Raw genomic sequence first — 19,375 nt, forward strand, 5'->3', positions numbered from 1 at the left:
TAAAATCCTGCTAGTTTTACCTTTTCTCCCTTTTGCCCATCGCTTCCAGATAAGCCATCAATTCCAGGAATGCCCTGAATGAGAAGTCAAAAAGTACAGGTTACATTTTTGAAAAAGCAAAATATTTATTTTTATATTAATATTAATATTCTAACATTTATCTTACTTATTTGTTTCAAAGCTTACAAAACTCAAAATTCAAAGGTTGACATTTGAGGGCCTGGTCTCTTGTATCATATCTAGGAACATTATAACTTTAACTGCTATTCTTTAACTGCATTTGAATTTTAGATAAAACTTTGTTTTTTCCATCTTAAAAACATTGTTAAATTAAGTTTCTAAATTTTTGAAGATACTAAGAAACTAATTCTCACATTTATTTCTAGTAGGATGGACTAGTATAATGCATTATTTACAGGCCGTTCAAAATGTTCTGTATGAAAGATTCAGTTAATTCAAAGTGCTGCTGCAGGAATTATTATAAGAGCTAGAAAGTACAAACACATCACTTCTGTTCTGAAGTTGTTACTCTGGGTTCCAGTTAAGCTTAGGGATGATTTTAAAATTAGCTTCTTACATATAAAGCCTTAAATGGCTAAGACCATGCTTAATTCTCTGAACTTGAAATTATTTACAAACCTCCGCACACATTAATATCTCAAGATGCCAGCATACTTAAGATTCCAAAGATTAATAAAATAAAAGTGGTAGGTTGAGCTTCTAATTACAGGACAGTGAAACTGTGGAATGATCCGATTGCTTATATAAGAGATGCTCTTTTGTTCTCTGCTTTCTGCTTTGCTGAAGACTCACAATTTTAGTCTAGCATACCCTGATTACAGCTGCTGATTAGTTGTGTATACAGAATTTCTGTTTGTTAGTCATTTGTACAAAAATATAATTCATCATTATGAATTGTAATAAACCCCTATATTCTGTTTTTCCTCTCTGTATCCTGTTGTTGCACTCGGTGCCACTTCTCTACTGCCAGCTTATGGAAAGTCATCTGAGATACAAGGGAGCATTGCAAATCACTGGATGTAAAGATTCCGTCATGATATTAGAAGGCCCAGCACAGACTACTGTAGAATGAGTGTGCAGGCGGCCTTTTGGCCGAGATCTCTAGGATTCTGACTGTGTCTATAATAACTGACAGTGGACCCCCAAATGCTGATGATTTGAGTTTTGTTTTCTGTCCTGCATTGTGAACTGGCAATCATTTATATTTTAGCAGTTAGTTAATAAGTAGATACTGCAGGTCTCCATTTATGTTAATCACTTTTGAACTATTTCATTTTCCTGTCTGTTTAAACAAATCTGTGTCATTATGTGTACTCATTATATAATTAGTAATTTGTAAAGTTTGCATTTATCTGTAAACTTGTTACAGCGCTCTGCGCTTGCATTGAGTGTAGGGCACTATATAAAAATAAGCAGAATTGAATTGAATATAAAGATGAGAGGGTCTGTTTTGTTCGTGTCAATGTACAGATAATATTTTGGTATGAAGAGCGTTTTTAGTTTTGTTTTTGACAGATGTTATTTTACTTTTCAGAGTGTTCTTAATATTTCTGAAAATATATAGAAACTTTGGCTATTTGCTTTCACAACTGACAAAGTAAAACAATTGCAAAGATATGCACTGCAGTCACTTGCATTTGGCTAAAGGCACACATGCTAAGTAAAACTACACTGATTAAGAAACACAATGTTTAAAAACAAGGCATGTATGCATGTCTGAATCTAATACAGCCAGGCATCTTAATTATTCCTGCTAAATTAATTTCACCATTTCCCAACTTAAATTAATTTGTTCTGTCATTAGTGATGCTGAGCAACAAGAACATTAAATATGACAGATGCAGAGTAGATCCATCAAGGCATATTACTGATCTGGGGTTATAATAAGCACTAGACTGTTTGTCCATATCAGATGCAAACAGAGGAACAGACGTGCGACTGAGAGATGGAATTTGAGCCTGCAGAAATAGCTCTTCTTGCTTACTTAAATACTTGACTTGTGTAAATCAGATAAAAGCTCAAAAAGGAAGAGGGAAAATCTTAAGCTTTATTTTAATTTCAGAAATATTTTATTTAAAAGAGTTGAGAAAGGTTTAACAATTAGTTTACTGTGTTGATAAAATGTATAATTTGCTCAGTGTCAAAAACAGCTGTATGTGGAAAAAAAGAAGTATTTCTCAGCTGCCATAGTACTACCAGATTCAAAAATGACACCAACAATGGCACAGACCAGGGAGATGTGCAGAGCACAAGAGAGGAACATCCACAAGTATGAAAAGTAGCACCATTAGGAAGCAGCAGGCACTTGGTGCTCATGTTGGAAGTAATACATCTGGGGGCTCCAAAGTGAAAGAGAGCAGTGCCTCGGGAGTCATCTAAAGATTTCTGGCATGAGTGCTAGAGGGCATGGTACGCAGTCTGGGCCTGGGGTTCCCAACTTTGTACTCAAGAAGAGAGTGAAGCTCAACGGGGCTGTTGATAGAGCAAAATAACTCATCAGCAAAAGTAGGCCACATATGGACTCAATACAAAAAAAAAAAATTGGGAACATGTTGACCTATTCAAGGTGACATTTGGGAGGACTTTCAAGATGTCTGTTAGTTTCAGTTCCATTAAGTGGCAGTATATGGTTCCCCAGCTGTGAGAAGTGACATTGCATTGGTCTTTTAGAGTAAGCATACCAGAAGCTGTCCTACAGACAAGGCCCTGTGACAAAGGTACAGAGATCAACAACACATGGCACTGGTCTTGGAGGAGTATCACTCTAATATTTCTTTAGCTAAACAAGAGCTATTCCTGAATCAGGAAGCAATTTTTGAGGTTAGCCAGAAGTGTCCCTGGGATGTGTTTAATGCCACCTCATAGTAGAGATAACCAAGGCTGGGATCAGGAAAAGAGTTTGGAAGAAAGTCCAGAGTATAGTGACAGGAAGAAGAGAGTAGATAAGTCATCCTACGCGAAACGTAGAGCCAGCATAGCAGCTAGGGCTTTGCTTATCTTGTGTTCTGTTGGCACTTTGAGTTCCTTCTTGTATCATTGTTCCTTGTTTGCTTTATTTTTGATGAAGATGCCATTTCTGATACCTGTACATTCCTTTATATTTTTCTTGCAATGCATACATTCCATGACAATTTTGTGTCCTATTACTATTTATTAATTTACATTAATTTATTTATTCATGCATGTTATTGACTATCTGAAAGTAGTGTTTCCAAATCCATCACTTCCATGATGGTCAATGTTTTCAATAATTCCAAAATATGTACAGTATATCAATTCCAAGTCAATCAAAGTAAAACTTAAGTCCTTTGCCAGGCAAATTCAAATGCTTTAATTTGTACTATGGGTTTGGAATGTTAATGGTTATTATGCTATTTATTTATCATGTTTGTATGATGTATTTACGTACCACATTTCCTGGCAATCCACGTGCACCCTGAGGACCCTGTAGGCCAGGAGGGCCCTATAAAATGAAACAAAAAAAAAAAGATCATATAAGCATTTCTGGTTTAATAGAATGAATACTGATATAAACCCACTTCTACAAAGACTAAAAGTACAATTCTGAGACAATCAAATCCCATCCTATTCAGCCTTACTGAATGTTTTTCTAGAAAAATTATTTAATTTTATTAAAAATATGCATGATGACAGTAGTTATTTATAGTAGTCTAACAGGACATTAAAAATGGTTGTTCATCGTCATTCTAATGGCAACTATAGTAGATATGACCTGAAAAGATGGATACACATAACTACATGATAATTTGTTACTTTGCATTTCACATTTATCCTGAAGAAAATTCTCCTCATGCAAAAGTGTGTTTTATGGATATTGATGAAACAAGAAAAGATCTAAGTAATCCATGGACTAATGCCTACAGAATGTATAAACGTAGTGTAAAATTGAACAGGCTGAGATTTGAAACAAGAACACTGAAGCTGTGATGCAGGAGCTAAATTATTATGATTTTAGCAGTTAATCTCTATCTCTAACCTCACATGTTCTGGGAAATGATTAAAAGGACAAGATCAAAATTGGGTTTCTGCTCAGGTCTGGTGAGCTGTCTCTCCCTGACAGGGTGAGGAATTTGGTAATATCGACTAGAACCACTTAGGCAGAGTGTACTAGGAAGAGCCATGGGTGCACATATCGAAGAGATGTGTTTCAGGTCTGTGTTGATCAAATGGTTCCACAATGTTCTTAGCAGGGAAAAGCTAAAGGGCATGAAATGAGGACAGACATTTTACACTGGGCATTTATTTAGCTCATAGAAGATCAAAAAATTACAGCTTTTACATTGCAAATTCCAAGCGCTAAACCAGCTCAGATTATACCTAACTAGTTCTGCATCATTTTTTCTATTATTAGATACACATTGCTTATCGCATTAAAAAATGCCATATGCATTTTAAAATATTATATAAATTGTTAGGAAACAATTTAATCTCACTAATTTATTACTATGTGCTGCTTTTGTCTAATTTACTTATGACCATTTAATGCAAGCAGTTCCTTTTAATTATTTTTGACTAATATTTTAAGTCCTCTAATGAAAATCCATTGGCATATTAAAATTTTGACATGACACAATACTGTAAGTAAAGTATTGGTGCACATTTTACAGATGCTGCCGAAGAGGCCTTATTTATACACTTGAAAACAGCATTTAACAATATGTGATGTACAGTTCTTCCTTTTGGGCTAAAACACAGCATCTTAACTTACTGGTTCTCCATTTTCTCCTGATGCTCCTTTTGCTCCTTGGTCTCCTTTTGCTCCCTGTTTAAACAGATAACCATAATTGTTTTAAAAATGCATTTTATATTAGATATTTTCACTGCGCAGTTGTTTGAATGTTTAAATAGTGAATGAATTTGCTTAGTGTGTTTACCTATAATGATTAGAACTCTATTTAAACTGATGACTGTTTTCCCAAAGTAAGCAGAAAAAAAGTCAAGCAAATGTCAGTCCTAATCCCAAATTTATTCACGTTACTGGTATAATTTAGCATTTAATGGTGGCTTAAATTATGGTATCAGAAAAGTATTGGCAAAAAAATAAATAAATAAAATATTACTTATCACCTCCTCATCTGCCATGTCTTAAATAAGGGTGTTCACAGTCTCAGTTAAAATGCTGTGAACAACTTTATTGCATATTAATTTCAGTTGTTGCTTATACAAAAATGGTAATAAATGAAAGAGTGAATATCTATGTTTTGATCAGTTACCTTCCAATGTTTCAGTGACCTACACACAATGATAAAATACAATCAACATAATACATTTCTTGCTACACTTTCCTTAGCTTACTTTAGTCAGTCTGGGCAGTAGCAGTTGAGGACCCATCTAAGCTGTCTGTAGTAGTGCCATCTTGTAATTCAAATCAGGATTGTAAGGGGTTTGAAGCCTATCCTGGCAAATTGAATGTTACCCAGTCCATCATAGACCTCCCCAAAGCACACACACTCATAAAAGTGGCCAGTTTGGAATGAGCAGTTAGCCAAAGCTAGGCCTCTTACTGGATGCAGGGTTTAAACCCAGGATGGTGGATCTGCAAAGGAACATAGCCTACCATATGTGCTACTACACTTCCAAGGGTAATTTTCATGGAAATATATATTTCAAGGTCTTTTAGTGTATTAATAAATACATGTAACACTGTCTTAATGCCCCTTTGTCTTTTCATAGCAAGGTTCTCCAGCTCTTCAAGTGAAGTTCTGAAAGCTATAGGTGATCTGACTTTGGTTACGTGAGTAAAACACAGTTTAAGTATGACTCCACCATTAAGTGTTTTGTGTTGTTACCATACCTGTGATCCTGGAGGGCCAATGAGCCCCTGGTCACCTGGGGCACCTCTTGGACCCTATGGAAGATAAAAAGTTTAATTAAAATACAATTTAGTAATCTAAAGATCATCACTTTTGAATTATCAACTCAAATTATAAACTCTATCATAAAAACAGTGGGGCTATATAGACACTATATAGACATCAGCTATTTTGAAATTAATCTATAAGCCTGTCACCCATACACATTCATAGACAATCGATTTTTTAAAGGCAGTCGGTTTCATATTCATAATGATGTTGCTAAAATAAACTGAATTCATTGAATGTACATAAATATACATGCATAGTGTTCATTTATTTTCATATATAGTACCTTAAAAATTATTTTAAGTCATGTACCATTTCACTGTTGAATGACGACTTTAAAAATATTGTAAAATACTGCCATCTACAGGTAAATTTAATAAATCCTCCTGATTGATTATGATGAGTTTCAGTGAGAAAACAAAATATGAAAGTAAAGGTATTTGATGAAACTGTCCATGCTATTGATTTAATAATGCTCAAAATTAAGCAAGTGTAACTAATAAACGTTAAAAGTGTTAACAAGTGTTAAAATACTGCAAACTTAATGATAAAATTTTGCATAATGAAAACTTGGGAACAAATAGGATACATATATGTCTAGAAATATTGAAAAGGCACATTCACTTTAAACCAACTAGAAATACTGAAATATTGAATTAAGCTGCAACGTGTTTTTGTCATGTCATATTTTTAACTCACTTAGTCCTGAAAAGGGTTGCAGGGGTGTGCTGGAGCCTATCCCAGCTAGCATATGGAACAAGGCGGGAACAAACCTTGGACAAGATGCCGGTCCATTGCAAGGTAAACACACCCACACATGTATTCCAGCCACAAACTAGGACCAATTTAGTATCGCCAATCCACCTCACCTGCTGGACTGTGGGAGGAAACTGGAGCACCTGGAGGAAACCCCCACAGACACGGGGAGAACAGGCAAACTCCTTTCAAGGAGGACACAGGATGCAAACTCTGGTATGCTTACTACAGGGCAGCAGCGCTACCACTGTGCCACTGTGCCACCCTCAAAGAAATGCAGTTAAGCAATTTCTAATTGTGTAGCTTTTTTCTATTGGATTTTGGCCCATTTATGTTTAGTATCTTTAGTATTTGGATCATTTTATTGTAAAATATTTAGAAAAGGAAATATGAATGCTAGAAAAATATTATTTAGAAGAAGTTTTGCAGTTTTCTGCCTTTTAAAAATGCATATCAATTACAAATATCTGCCATTACTTTTAAAATATTGGAATTTAATTTTAAAAGGTTAGCTAATTCTAAGCATAGGATATGTTTTGTCTTCAATGTTTAAAAATACATCAGGTCACATAAAGCCTACTGGTATATATTACAGAAGTCTAGGTCTAGTGGCATTAAGCTTTTACTCCCACCATGTGGTTATTTTCAAATACTGCAATCACATCTTTGTTATTGAAATTTTTTAAATTTGCACTAATTTCAACTGAACATTTAACAGAAGGTTACTCACAGGGTCTCCCGGTTGCCCTTTGTCTCCTTTGTCTCCTGTTTGCCCAGGTTCTCCCTGAAGTAAGAATAGAAATTGAATATAATTTTATTAAAGTGTTTCTAAATGTTATTCACTTGGCTAATTGTTTTGGTGCACACAATTAGATGTATACTTAAATTATATTAATATCTAGAGGAAAGCAATCATTCCTTCAAATTATCCCTCATAGTGTAGCAAAGCATTCAATATAATAAATTGAGTTTCCAAAATTACACATCATTTTATTGTCTGTTTTAAGAATTTCTACTAATGTAGACCTGCACATTTTTGTAGGATTCATTCATATTTTGAATGTCATGGAAGTCTTTATTTGTAGAGGCCCAGAGGATAAGTTAAGTTGTAGAGTATCATCATTCTGAGTCCCTAACAGCTCCTACTTATTTGGAGCCAGATATGTTAAAAAATTATCCTAGTGTTATTATTGTTATTTTTTTTTAGTAACTCCTGCACAGACTATGGGGTTTTGAATATCAAGTGTCACACCCATGCGCATGGGAGGCAGTTTACAGGTTCAAATAGTGTCATTTCTCAGCCAGACCAGGGGTTGGCATTATCATCTAATGCTCTCTCCTTTTGTCACTCTGCTGACCGAGTGAAGGCCATTTCTCCCAGTAGCACCACCTCTAATCTACCCACTGATGACATCACCTCCAGCACCCTCTACTGACATTCTATCTGGTCTGCAGAACTCACCTTGTACAGACATCACTTCCTTTTCTGGCCTCCCTGACTCCATCTCTTCCTGCTTCCCTGGCACCCTCTTGGCAAATGGAGAATCCCTTCACTGTATAAATTTGTATTCTACATATGTATATTTGTATGTGTGAATAATATGGTATGTTTTGTAACAATAGGAAGGTCCACAAACCAATGCAAAAACTTGATTATTATAGAATTATTTCTCCTCAAGGGAGTTCTTGCTTACCTATGAAATTGCATCTCAGTTGTGAAAAATGTAGAGGTCACTCCATTCTAAATGTTTTATTTGCATAGTTACTACTATGTATGTTTGTGCAGGATTCTTAACTAGACAAGTGATTAGTTTACAACAAAAACAGAGAACGTTCTAGTACATAGTGTAAGAAGCTAGGGGTTGTTGTCACCCCTTTCAACCCAATAGACAGACACACTGAACACAGGGTAAAATCACCAAGAAGGTATTTAATTACAGTCATATGAAAAAGTTTAGGATCCCCTCTCAGCCTGCATAATAATTGACTCTACTTTCAACAAAAAAGATAACAGTGGTATGTCTTTCATTTCCTAGGAACATCTGAGTACTGGGGTGTTTTCCGAACAAAGATTTTTAGTGAAGCTGTATTTAGTTGTATGAAATTAAATCAAATGTGAAAAACTGGCTGTGCACAAATGTGGGTCCCCTTGTCATTTTGCTGATTTGAATGCCTGTCACTGCTCAATGCTGCACTACTTGCAACACCAAAGTGGTTGGATTAGCTTGTTAACCCTTGAACTTCATAGACAGGTGTGTCCAATCATGAGATATAAAGGTATTTAAGGTGGTCAATTGCAAGTTGTGCTTCCCTTTGACTCTCTCTCTAAAGATCTGAAAACAAAGATTGTTGAGTCTCATGGTTTAGGGGAAGGCTACAAAAAGCTATCTCAGAGGTTTAAACTGTCAGTTTCAACTTTAAGGAATGTAATCAGGAAATGGAAGGCCACAGGCACAGTTGCTGTTAAACCCAGCAGGTCTGCAGGCCAAGAAAAATACAGGAGTGGCATAAGCGCAGGATTGTGAGAATGGTTACAGACAACCCACAGATCACTTCCAAAGACCTGCAAGAACATCTTGCTGCAGATGGTGTATCTGTACATCGTTCTACAATTCAGTGCAATTTGCACAAAGAACATCTGTATGGAAGGGTGATGTGAAAGTATCCCTTTCTGCACGCACACCACAAACAGAGTCACTTGTTGTATGCAAATGCTCATTTAGACAAGCCAGATTCATTTTGGAACAAAGTGCTTTGGACTGATGAGAGAAAAATTGAGTTATTTGGTCATAACAAAAAGCGCTTTGCATGGTGGAAGAAGAACACAGCATTCCAAGAAAAACACCTGCTACCTACTGTCAAATTTGGTGGAGGTTCCATCATGCTGTGGGGTTGTATGGCTAGTTCAGGGACTGGGGCCCTTGTTAAAGTCCAGGATCGAATGAATTCAACCCAATATCAACAGATTCTTCAGGATAATGTTCAAGCACCAGTCACAAAGTTGATGTTACATAGGGGTTGGATATTCCAATAAGACAATGACCCAAAACACAGTTCAAAATCTACAAAGGCATTCATGCAGAGGGAGAAGTACAATGTTCTGGAATGGCCGTCACAGACCCCTGACTTGAATATCATCGAAAATCTATGGGATGATTTGAAGCAGGCTGTCCATGCTCGGCAGCCATCAAATTTATCTGAACTGGAGAGATTTTGTATGGAAGAATGGTTAAAAATACCTCCATCCAGAATCCAGACACTCATCAAAGGCGATAGGAGGCATCTAGAGGCTGTTATATTTGCAAAAGGAGGCTCAACTGAATATTGATGCAATATCTCCATTGGGGTGCCCAAATTTATGCACCTGTCTAATTTTGTCATGATGCATATTGCATATTTTCTGTTAATCCAATAAACTTAATGTCACTGCTGAAATACTACTGTTTCCATAAGGCATGTCATATATTAAAACGATATTGCTACTTTGAAAGCTCAGCCAATGACACACAAAAATCCAAAGAATTACGAGGGGTTCCCAAACTTTTTCATATGACTGTATTTTCCTCTTGTTTGCAGTGCCTCCAAGCACCTCTGCCACCATACGCAGGCAATTCAATAGCAATAATACTAATAATAATCACAATAATATCTCCTCGACTCCTCCCAGCAAGCTCTGTCCTACTGCCTCCCAACTCTGGCTCACTTGCTAGGTCTCCAACTGTCCTTTATATAGTGCTTGACCCGGAAGTGCTCCTGTTTTTCCACTCATGTGACTTGTTAGCACTTCCAGGACAGATGGAGAAAAGGATTTTTCTTCAGCCCAGAAGTACTTCGGGACTCTCGTCCTCGTGACCTGGGAGTACTTCCAGTCTATAAATATGACATAAGTCCTTCTGTTCCTTTACAGCTTCCCCTGGCGGCACTCACGGCACCCAACAGAGCTGTGCTACCAAACTCCCAAGTCCCAGGATGCCCTGCAGGAATCCAGGGCACTGTCTGATCCCAGGGAAGCTGCCATCTAGCATTCTGGGGGTGGCAGTATCCTGAAAATTTGCCTTCCCTCATCCTTCCATCACAGGGGCATCCAGGCCGGGAAGAGCTGCCGGCCGTCCGCAACAATAGTAAGTGGGAATCTGCAGAACATTTTCGTATTAAGTGGGAGTTTCAAGAACATTCTAGTAGTAAATAGGAGTTTTTATTTTGTTTTTAGTTTGTTCGCAGTCTACACAGAAATTTCTGGTAACAACTGTTGCCAATATGAAGTCTCATAAACTTCACAAGTGGTAAGTCTTTACATGTAACAGTCATAACAGTAACAGTATGTTACTTTAATATAGGAGTTTTTGAACTTAGATGGCGTCTTCTAGTTTAAGGACTGACCCAGTGAACAGGTTTCTTGACAAGCCAAAGTCTCATTTATCCACAGCAAGACTACCACGTAAACTTGATGCGCTGCAACTAGTCTAGGCATTTATAATGTTAAAAATATACATTTTTAACAACAACAACAACATTTATTTATATAGCACATTTTCATACAAAAAAGTAGCTCAAAGTGCTTTACATAATGAAGAAAATAAAATTAAAATAAAAGACAAAATAAGAAATTAAAATAAGACATTAGTTAACATAGAAAAAGAGTTAGGTCCAATGGCCAGTGGGGACAGAAAAAACAAAAAAAAACTCCAGACGGCTGGAGAAAAAAATAAAATCTGCAGAGGTTCCTGCACTTTTAAGGCACAGATCAGGATGGGTGCAGGTGAATCCAAGATTATTACAGAGTTTGCTCTGTTTGTCAGTCTTGTTTATGTCAGACAGTGGAATGAAGCAACATTTGCAATCCGAGCTCCTGACAGTGATGTCAAATTTTTATAAATTCTTAAGACTTAACTAAACCAGGCTGTTGCCGGTAATTTATATGCAGCATTTTCAAGGCATCACTGGTTTTCCTCTGAACATTTGACCAGTTTCAACTTTTTTAATGACAGAGTCTCAGCAGAAACAAAGGAAGAGATGGTACCAAAGCCTGCAGTGGCCACTTTTACCAGATATTCCTCGACGTTTTAAGCTGGCAAATGAATCTGAACAGCTGAACTTGGAGGATCTGGTATAAGAAAGATCACCATCCTTCTTTGATGCCCTTATGGGAAAAGGACAAGAAAGGACTCTGTTGTTTCTCAAAAAACCACCAGGACAGTAGACAGATGGTCCAAACAGCTGAAAGAGGAATAATGACATACTGAGAAAGGATGAGGAACAGACACAGTTTATTCTTGGACTGGTTGTAAACTACTACAAGAATTTTCCAGATTCATCAACGACTGAGCTAAAGTTGCTATTTAGTTCTGATGGCATAAAAACTGCCACATGGAGCGACCATTAAATGTTGTATATTTGGATGTTGTATATATATGGATTTTATTTTATAGCAGTTTTTTTTTAACTATTTGAATGTTTTAAATACATCTGTATTAGGATTTTCATTTGTCTAATTTGCCCCTGTTTCATCGTGTGTGCCTATTTCTAGTTCCCAAATTAGAACCTAAAGGGGTAATAACTAGAAAGGGATTTTTCACTATTGTTGGTCTTAGTGCCTGCACTTCACCAGGTGGCATAGTCGGAGTTCTTATGCCCAGTTGCACTTGTTTACTAATATTGCTATGCCTGTTTCCAATCAAGTGACAATAAAGTCATATGAAATGTTATATCATCAGACTCCATCTATGCAAGGCACAGCTTCTGAAAATTTATTTATTATCTCTTTCTTTTCTCTTTTCACACTCACTCTTTTGGTCTCCTTAGTATTAGAGGGAGCTATAAGGAGCTTCCAAAAGGATTTAGCATTAAGACCTTTCCTTTGTTTCTTTGATTTTGCTCCTTGCTAAGCGTTTTGATTTTGTCAGCTGTTTCTCTTTATTCTAATATCATACAGCACACATCTAAAAATACTTTATGGTCAATCTTTTCCATCCTTACATACCTGCAAGTTTCCATCCTCTCATAAAAGTAACTAACTTTTTCTCTTTCTTTCTTTCTTTCTTTCTTTCTTTCTTTCTTTCTTTCTTTCTTTCTTTCTTTCTTTCTTTCTTTCTTTCTTTCTCAATGAGAGAGATATATACAAGTATATAAAAAGTGAAGAATAATTCATTTTGAATATTATAGTTACTTACTGGTTCTCCAGGCTGACCCACTGCTGTTTCAATCTGTGAAAACAATGAAATTTACCTTTCTGTATAAAACATATCAAAACCTAAACACATTTAAATAATTATTAATTCACTAAAAACATGATTTGTTTAAATAGTGACCTCTCCAAACAGGGTTATACACATATTTAATAAATATATATCCATCAGTACTATAATAATAAAATATGGATGCAGTGCACTCTTTTGCAAGTAATTAACAGGTTTAGTTAAGCGGCAATTATTCAGAAAAAATATTGAGAATAAAATGTAGGAAAAAACATTATACTGTATAGAAACTAACTGCACGTTCAATTAAATTTGAGGTAAAAAATAAATGTACTTTTGTATCAGCTTTGTCCTTGTTTCCTTTGGTCTATTGAGAACCCAAGCGTAGAAATTTAAATACAATTACTGTTTTTTATACAAAGATAACTCTGTACGTTATTTATAAGTCACTTACACTTCCCGGAGAACCTGGAGGGCCAACTGGTCCTGCCTCACCCTGAAAAATCAAAATGTTAAAATCAGGTCTAATGTATATTATACCAAAGCTCCAATAATTATTAGTGATGCTTTTAGTATTACTGTATCAGGTTTGAGAATTATCAGTATTATCAGGAAAGCCTGCTCCATCAGAGGGCTAACCCGAGACCCTCTGGAAGCTGTTGTGGAACAGTGGATGGAGGGATAATTGGATGGCATCATGACAGATCCTCTCCATCCCCTAAAGGAGGCGCTCTCTCTGAGCACATTTGTCACGGTGTGCTAAGAAACGTCTCTGGGGTCTTTTCTGCCCGCTGCTATTAGGCAATTCAATGCTTCCTCCCGATGTACTCTTTAAGTTCATTTTGAAATATCTGCACAATATATATTTATTTATTAATTTAAATTAGTTTTTTATTTATTTTAATTTAATGACAGATTGGCTGTATTATTTGTCCTGTGAATCTGCATCCTTGTTTTTTGAATGTGCATCTGAATTTCCCCATAGGACTGATGAAGTTTATCTACTCTAATCTAGTTATGTTCATACATAGGTGGCCAAACAGGCCTGTTGAGACCAAACATCAAGAGGGCAGTCATGAAAAGTAAACCAAGTGAGTCTCAGAAGCTAAGCCTATGGGCAGTGGCGAGGCTTTTGGACCCTAGAAAGATCAGTTATTAGGTAACATTGCCATTCCAGGGCTCTTTCAAGGCCCTAATGAAATCTGGACACCATGAACCATACAGGAGATTCTCTTCTTTGTAATGGTACTGGGAGAATCAGAAAGGCTTCTTAATTCACCCCTCCTCTTTTGCACTTGCTAGTCATGGTATGTTCACATGACTTGTTTTAGCCTTTCATTACCTCAGCTTGCATGTGAAATACTCTACCTTGTCTCCTTTTTCACCTTTAGGTCCCAGGGGGCCAGGTCTTCCTCGTTCACCCTAAATGAACAAATACATCACATAAATTTAGGTGATATGATTTGACAGTGAAAAGAGTTTTGTGATAATTTTGACTTTCAGTTGATACATTGTCAGACTTGGTTAGGGTATAGCTATTAAAAAAATGAAAAAAATGTTAAAAGTAATATAAAGATCATGTTTTTCTATAAGTATATGGTACATTTATTTTTCAAAAACAGTATTATTAACAGTAGTAGTTTAGCTTGTTTCAGCTTGTAATGCAGAAATGGATGCAGTGCAGCTGTTAATTTCTCCGTCCATCCTTATTGCAACAGCTTAATAATTTCCTCAGTTCCAAGGCTTTATATTAGTAATAATAAGGAAATCCATCCAATAAAGTTATATCACTCATATCATGTATATATATAATATATCACTCATTATGTATAATAAATATTATTACAACAAGAAAAGAACGTCCAAAGTGAAAATGACTGAATCTTCTAGTATTTTGTGTGCTAAATCCAAGTACCTTTTTAGAATTTCTTTATCAGGTAAGGTTTTAGAGTGGAATGTAGCCTTAAATTTGAAAATATTATATATTTACATGCTTATTTAAAGGGCAAACATATAATCTAAAACTTAGCCATGTTTGATTTTCTCCTGTATTTCGCCTCGGAAACATCTCTCTTTGTGAGTCCAGCAGTAGTCAGCTAGCATACTGGAACTCCACTTACATTGGTAATGTCTTTCCATGTTGGAAGTATCCTGAAGAAATTACTCACCATGGTCATTAATGACCACACCAAGGTTTTTAGGAAAAATGTCCAAGTGAGAAACCACGAAATGTATCTTCTGCTACTTTTGCACCCCACTGTTTGGTATGACTTAAGAAGGTCACTTTTTTATTTCAGGATCATTATCCGTCTTACGATTTCCAAAAAAGGTTTGTGCAAACACTTTTGAAGCTTTGCTAAACAGCTTTCTCAGCTTCATTCAACTCTTCTTCAAATCTCTTATCTTTTAACACTTCTGTGAAATGATGGCCTACTAAAATGCCTTTCTTAATCTTGGGATCACTGAATTTTTTTTTTCAACAACATGAGTTCCGTTTGTCTTTATTACTTTAACCATTTTTTCCATAAGTTTGATATGCAGAGGATAAAGGTAAAATCTCTTTAGGTCAACAACTAGACTGTTTACCACATTTTTCTTTCCTGCTATATATAGTATTATCAGTATCTTATATGTATAATTTTAGTTAGCTTAGGATGCTAATTTTGTGGCTAGTTTTGATTTTGTTTCATGTTTATTGTTTATGCAATGTTTTGAGCGGTGTCACGTGAACAATTCTGCCATGCTGCTGACATTTACGGAAGTGACTATTTAAATACACCGATGGTCACAACGATTGCTATTGGTGAAATCAGTGTCTTGCGGTGTGTGTCATTTACAGGTCATTTACTAGTTACTGCTCCTGTTCTGTGATATGATAGGAGTCAAGCATTGCACACACAACTGTCACCTGTGAATGAGCCACAGAAATACGCATTCTCGCGGGTTCCTTGGAGGAGGTGCAAACATAAATTAAATATTTTCTATGGGTGCCGGGCATAGAACAGGTTGGGAACCACTGCTTTTTTTTTTTGATCAGTCGGGCAAATACTGTATTTCTGTGATTTAAGTTATCATAGACATAGCTTTTTATCTTTACTTTATCTTTGTTTGTTCTTACTTTTATTACCATATTAATTTTAGCTGTGACTTTTAGTTTTCATATGACAGGGTACTTACTTGTTCACCTCGTTCTCCCCGGAGTCCAGTTAATCCTATCAACCCTGGTTGACCAGCTTCACCCTAAATGTGAATATAAACACTTTATGAGTCATATAGTTCACATGTATTATAAATTATAACAAGTGCAAGTAAATTAGAATGGATGTTTTGCAAAAAAACACACACACCTTTTCCCCTGGTAAACCTCTAGATCCAGGTGAGCCTTCTTCACCCTAGAAGAGTTAAGACAATAAATAATGTTAAAAGGAAAGGTTGATTTCAAGACAGGATGACATTTTGTAAGTGTATGCTGTTCTTTTAGCATTAAGACATCATTTGTTGATGTGAATTTTGTTAAGATGGTATATCAGACATTGGTGACAGTCATGTACTGTAAACAGGTACATAAAAATGAATTGGCACCATTTTCCTCTTAAGTTATAAGAGTGTTTTTTTAGTTCTGCAGGATAATAAAGTACACAGGCTAGAAGGAAGAGCCATCAGAGACACACCTGACTTTTAGGCCAGGTTGAAATCATTGATCAAGTGGTTGTAATACCCTGGGCACTTGCAGCCATGGCGTCCTTCCATTTTTCCCAGGACATTGATAGTCATAACTGAGGATTGACAAGGACAATGAAAACACAAACAACAAGTTGGTGCAAAAGTGCTCAATACACAACCAATCAGTGTCCAAGAAAGTGTAGTGTAGATATTCAACCCGAAGTACTTGAGGAAGTTAAAATTGATCCATAAATAAATCTCAAGAAATATGATAAAACCATGAATAAAACAGTCCAGATTGTGTATCTTTCTCTGATTTCATCTACGCTGCTCACCCTGTAGGTGTCCTCAGCAGAGCTGAGATGATGGTGAACATAGTCCACCTTTATTGGTTCTCATCCCAGCAACCTCAGCCGGTACCAACCAGGACACTCAGAACCTGACACCTTCTTCCCACCATCATCTGTAGGACAATCCACTGGAGCCTTCTGCTCCAGTGCCCAATAGAAGCCACTTGCCCCTGGAGTGCCATTCCTCTTGCTCCCTCCCAGGGCAATGCGGCCACTTTATCTTCTCTCCTTTGCACTCCCTCCCTCTTTCCCTTCCTCTTGTGCTTGTCTTCTTCTCTCTTCTCAATCCTTTTCTTATCCTCTCTGTTCTTAATCTCGATTATTTTCCTTTTCTCACTAACTCAGGCCCTATTAAACTCTTGTGTAGGTGCCTATCTTAACAACCAACAGAATGTCAGTGGAAATTGCTATCCAGATCATACATGCACCCACACCCACAAAGCTGCACTGTTTTTAACACTAGAATTACCAGAGCCTACGAAAAAACTGGTAGATCCGTCCCACCTTAAATCGCTTTGTACCTCTCCATCAGCGTCTTTTGTCCTGTAAATGTATCGATAAGCAGCAAGCAGCCAGCAGCCTGCTATCACATCCCCCACTGTCGCACAGTTTTCTCAGCTCAAGTCTGTTTACATGCGTGTCAGTTGCTTAGAGTTGTATAGAGTGAGAAGTCAAGCAAAATGACACCTTTTATAAATACTATATCGTTATTTGGAACACTTGCATTTCATGTGTGTTCCGTGTCTACAACGATCTATGTAAACACATCGTTGAAACAGAACTGTTTTTCATGTTTTAGTAATAATTGACAAAATGTAGACATGAAGTGTATAATGTGTGAAGCCTGAAGTCCAAATATCAAAGAAACACTTTCATAAAAGGTACAAATATAACAGAATAAGTGCGCTTCTATTCAAAAATATAACTGCAGAAAAAGAACCTGCGTTAGGGTGCGACATTGACACGCATTTGATATGACTACTTCAGTTGCGCAACAGTATGAACTGTTGACTGGTAATCAAAACTTCACGGGTTCGATCCCAGACAAGTCCATTTTGAGAAGTGAGCTGCTCGTATTCTTATTATTTTAGAATAAAAACATACATTTGATTCCAGTCTGTAACAGTCGGTGTAATTTATGATACTTGTAAAGGTTAGCTTTGTTTTTTTTTTCACATAAAGACGCGCTATAACAGAGGTGAACTCAGATGATGACAACGGTTCTACATCGGAGAAAGAATGCACTTTTGCCAGTGCTGTACTTTGTATATGTACATGGGAAGCTCTGCACTCTACTTGTAACTTTACGCTGTAGGAAGTAAGTAAATAACTCAAGGTAAATAGGTAAATAACATTCAATCTGGCTCTTATGTAAGTAACATATAAATGTTAATGTTTTGGGCACATGCACCATCCTTACATACAACAATGGTGTTTTTTAAGCTATTTTACCTTTCAGCTGCACTTTGAGTTTAAATCAGGGGTGGGTAAACTGTTGACAACAACTCATACAGTGGGTCATATAAAGTCTAAGTGTGCCTATGAACCCATGAAGTATAGCAATATTTGCTAAAATAAATGATTTAAATTTTAAAAATTAAAAGTTTTTTATTAAAAGCTTTTAAGAGGAACACTCAAACACCGGAAAGTAATTTTAAAGAAAAGTGATTTCACTATGACACTGTTTTGAATGATGCTTATTTTTGCACAGACTTTTAATATTAACTGAAAATCTGATCGAAAATATGAAGATTGGTATCTGCTAGTACTCTTCTGTACTTGCTTTTACAAATTTTCGTTTGTGAGAAGACGTGCATACAGCTGTATGTGCTACTAAATAATGTTGGCCTGAGCACAGCTGGCTTACAAAGTCTTAGACACAAATCTCGAATGATGTGCAGTCTATAGAAATCAAACATAGAAACTTTGGTAGACTTATTTTTAAGTTCATTATTACACTGGAGTACGGCTACTTTAAGCTGCAAGACTTCCTGCACACATTAACAGTAAAAGTAGGTAAAAAAAATTAAAAATATGTCTTGCAATCCCCAAAATCAATTAAAATTTAGCACAAAAAATGGTGACCTGAATGACATGTCTGCAGACACCTACCCTTAAAATTGGGAAAATGACAAGATTTTGCCTCTCACTACTGACTCAGAAAGGGAGCTCAATTAAAAGGTTTAAACCAAAACTACAATGAGCTCACCTAAAAGATGAAACGTTTCTAACCCAGCAATTAATTATTTGAAAAAGACACAAACTGCCAGAAGACAGGCTGCAGATATTGATGCCAGTACTTGCATCTCAATGTTTTTCTAACTAAACACATTACACAAGTTGAATTGCAGAAATAGCCCATTTTGGTTGACACATTACTTGGAAACCTTTCTACTCCTAACATCCTTCTTTAACATTTGTAAATATAATATTGACTTGAGCAGAGATTCAGAGTCACACCTGAAGTTCTGCTTTAAAGAACGCAACTGATAAAATTGCCATGCGTAAA

General features: G+C 36.3%; 1 protein-coding gene across 1 annotated transcript in view; it reads right to left on the reverse strand.

Annotated features, from left to right (window-relative positions):
• col22a1 (collagen, type XXII, alpha 1) overlaps positions 1–19,375 on the reverse strand; it is a 349,052-nt gene that overhangs the window by 64,818 nt on the left and 264,859 nt on the right. The window contains exons 29-38 of the mRNA XM_028818045.2: positions 16,201–16,245; positions 16,031–16,093; positions 14,222–14,275; positions 13,308–13,349; positions 12,830–12,862; positions 7,390–7,443; positions 5,837–5,890; positions 4,751–4,804; positions 3,431–3,484; positions 21–74 (exon numbers count right to left, since the gene is read on the reverse strand). Of these exons, the coding sequence (XP_028673878.1) occupies positions 21–74; positions 3,431–3,484; positions 4,751–4,804; positions 5,837–5,890; positions 7,390–7,443; positions 12,830–12,862; positions 13,308–13,349; positions 14,222–14,275; positions 16,031–16,093; positions 16,201–16,245 (507 nt within the window). The remainder of the gene's footprint in view (positions 1–20; positions 75–3,430; positions 3,485–4,750; positions 4,805–5,836; positions 5,891–7,389; positions 7,444–12,829; positions 12,863–13,307; positions 13,350–14,221; positions 14,276–16,030; positions 16,094–16,200; positions 16,246–19,375) is intronic.

Source organism: Erpetoichthys calabaricus, chromosome 13, assembly GCF_900747795.2.
Source record: "Erpetoichthys calabaricus chromosome 13, fErpCal1.3, whole genome shotgun sequence".
In the NCBI taxonomy this organism is placed as follows: domain Eukaryota; kingdom Metazoa; phylum Chordata; class Cladistia; order Polypteriformes; family Polypteridae; genus Erpetoichthys; species Erpetoichthys calabaricus.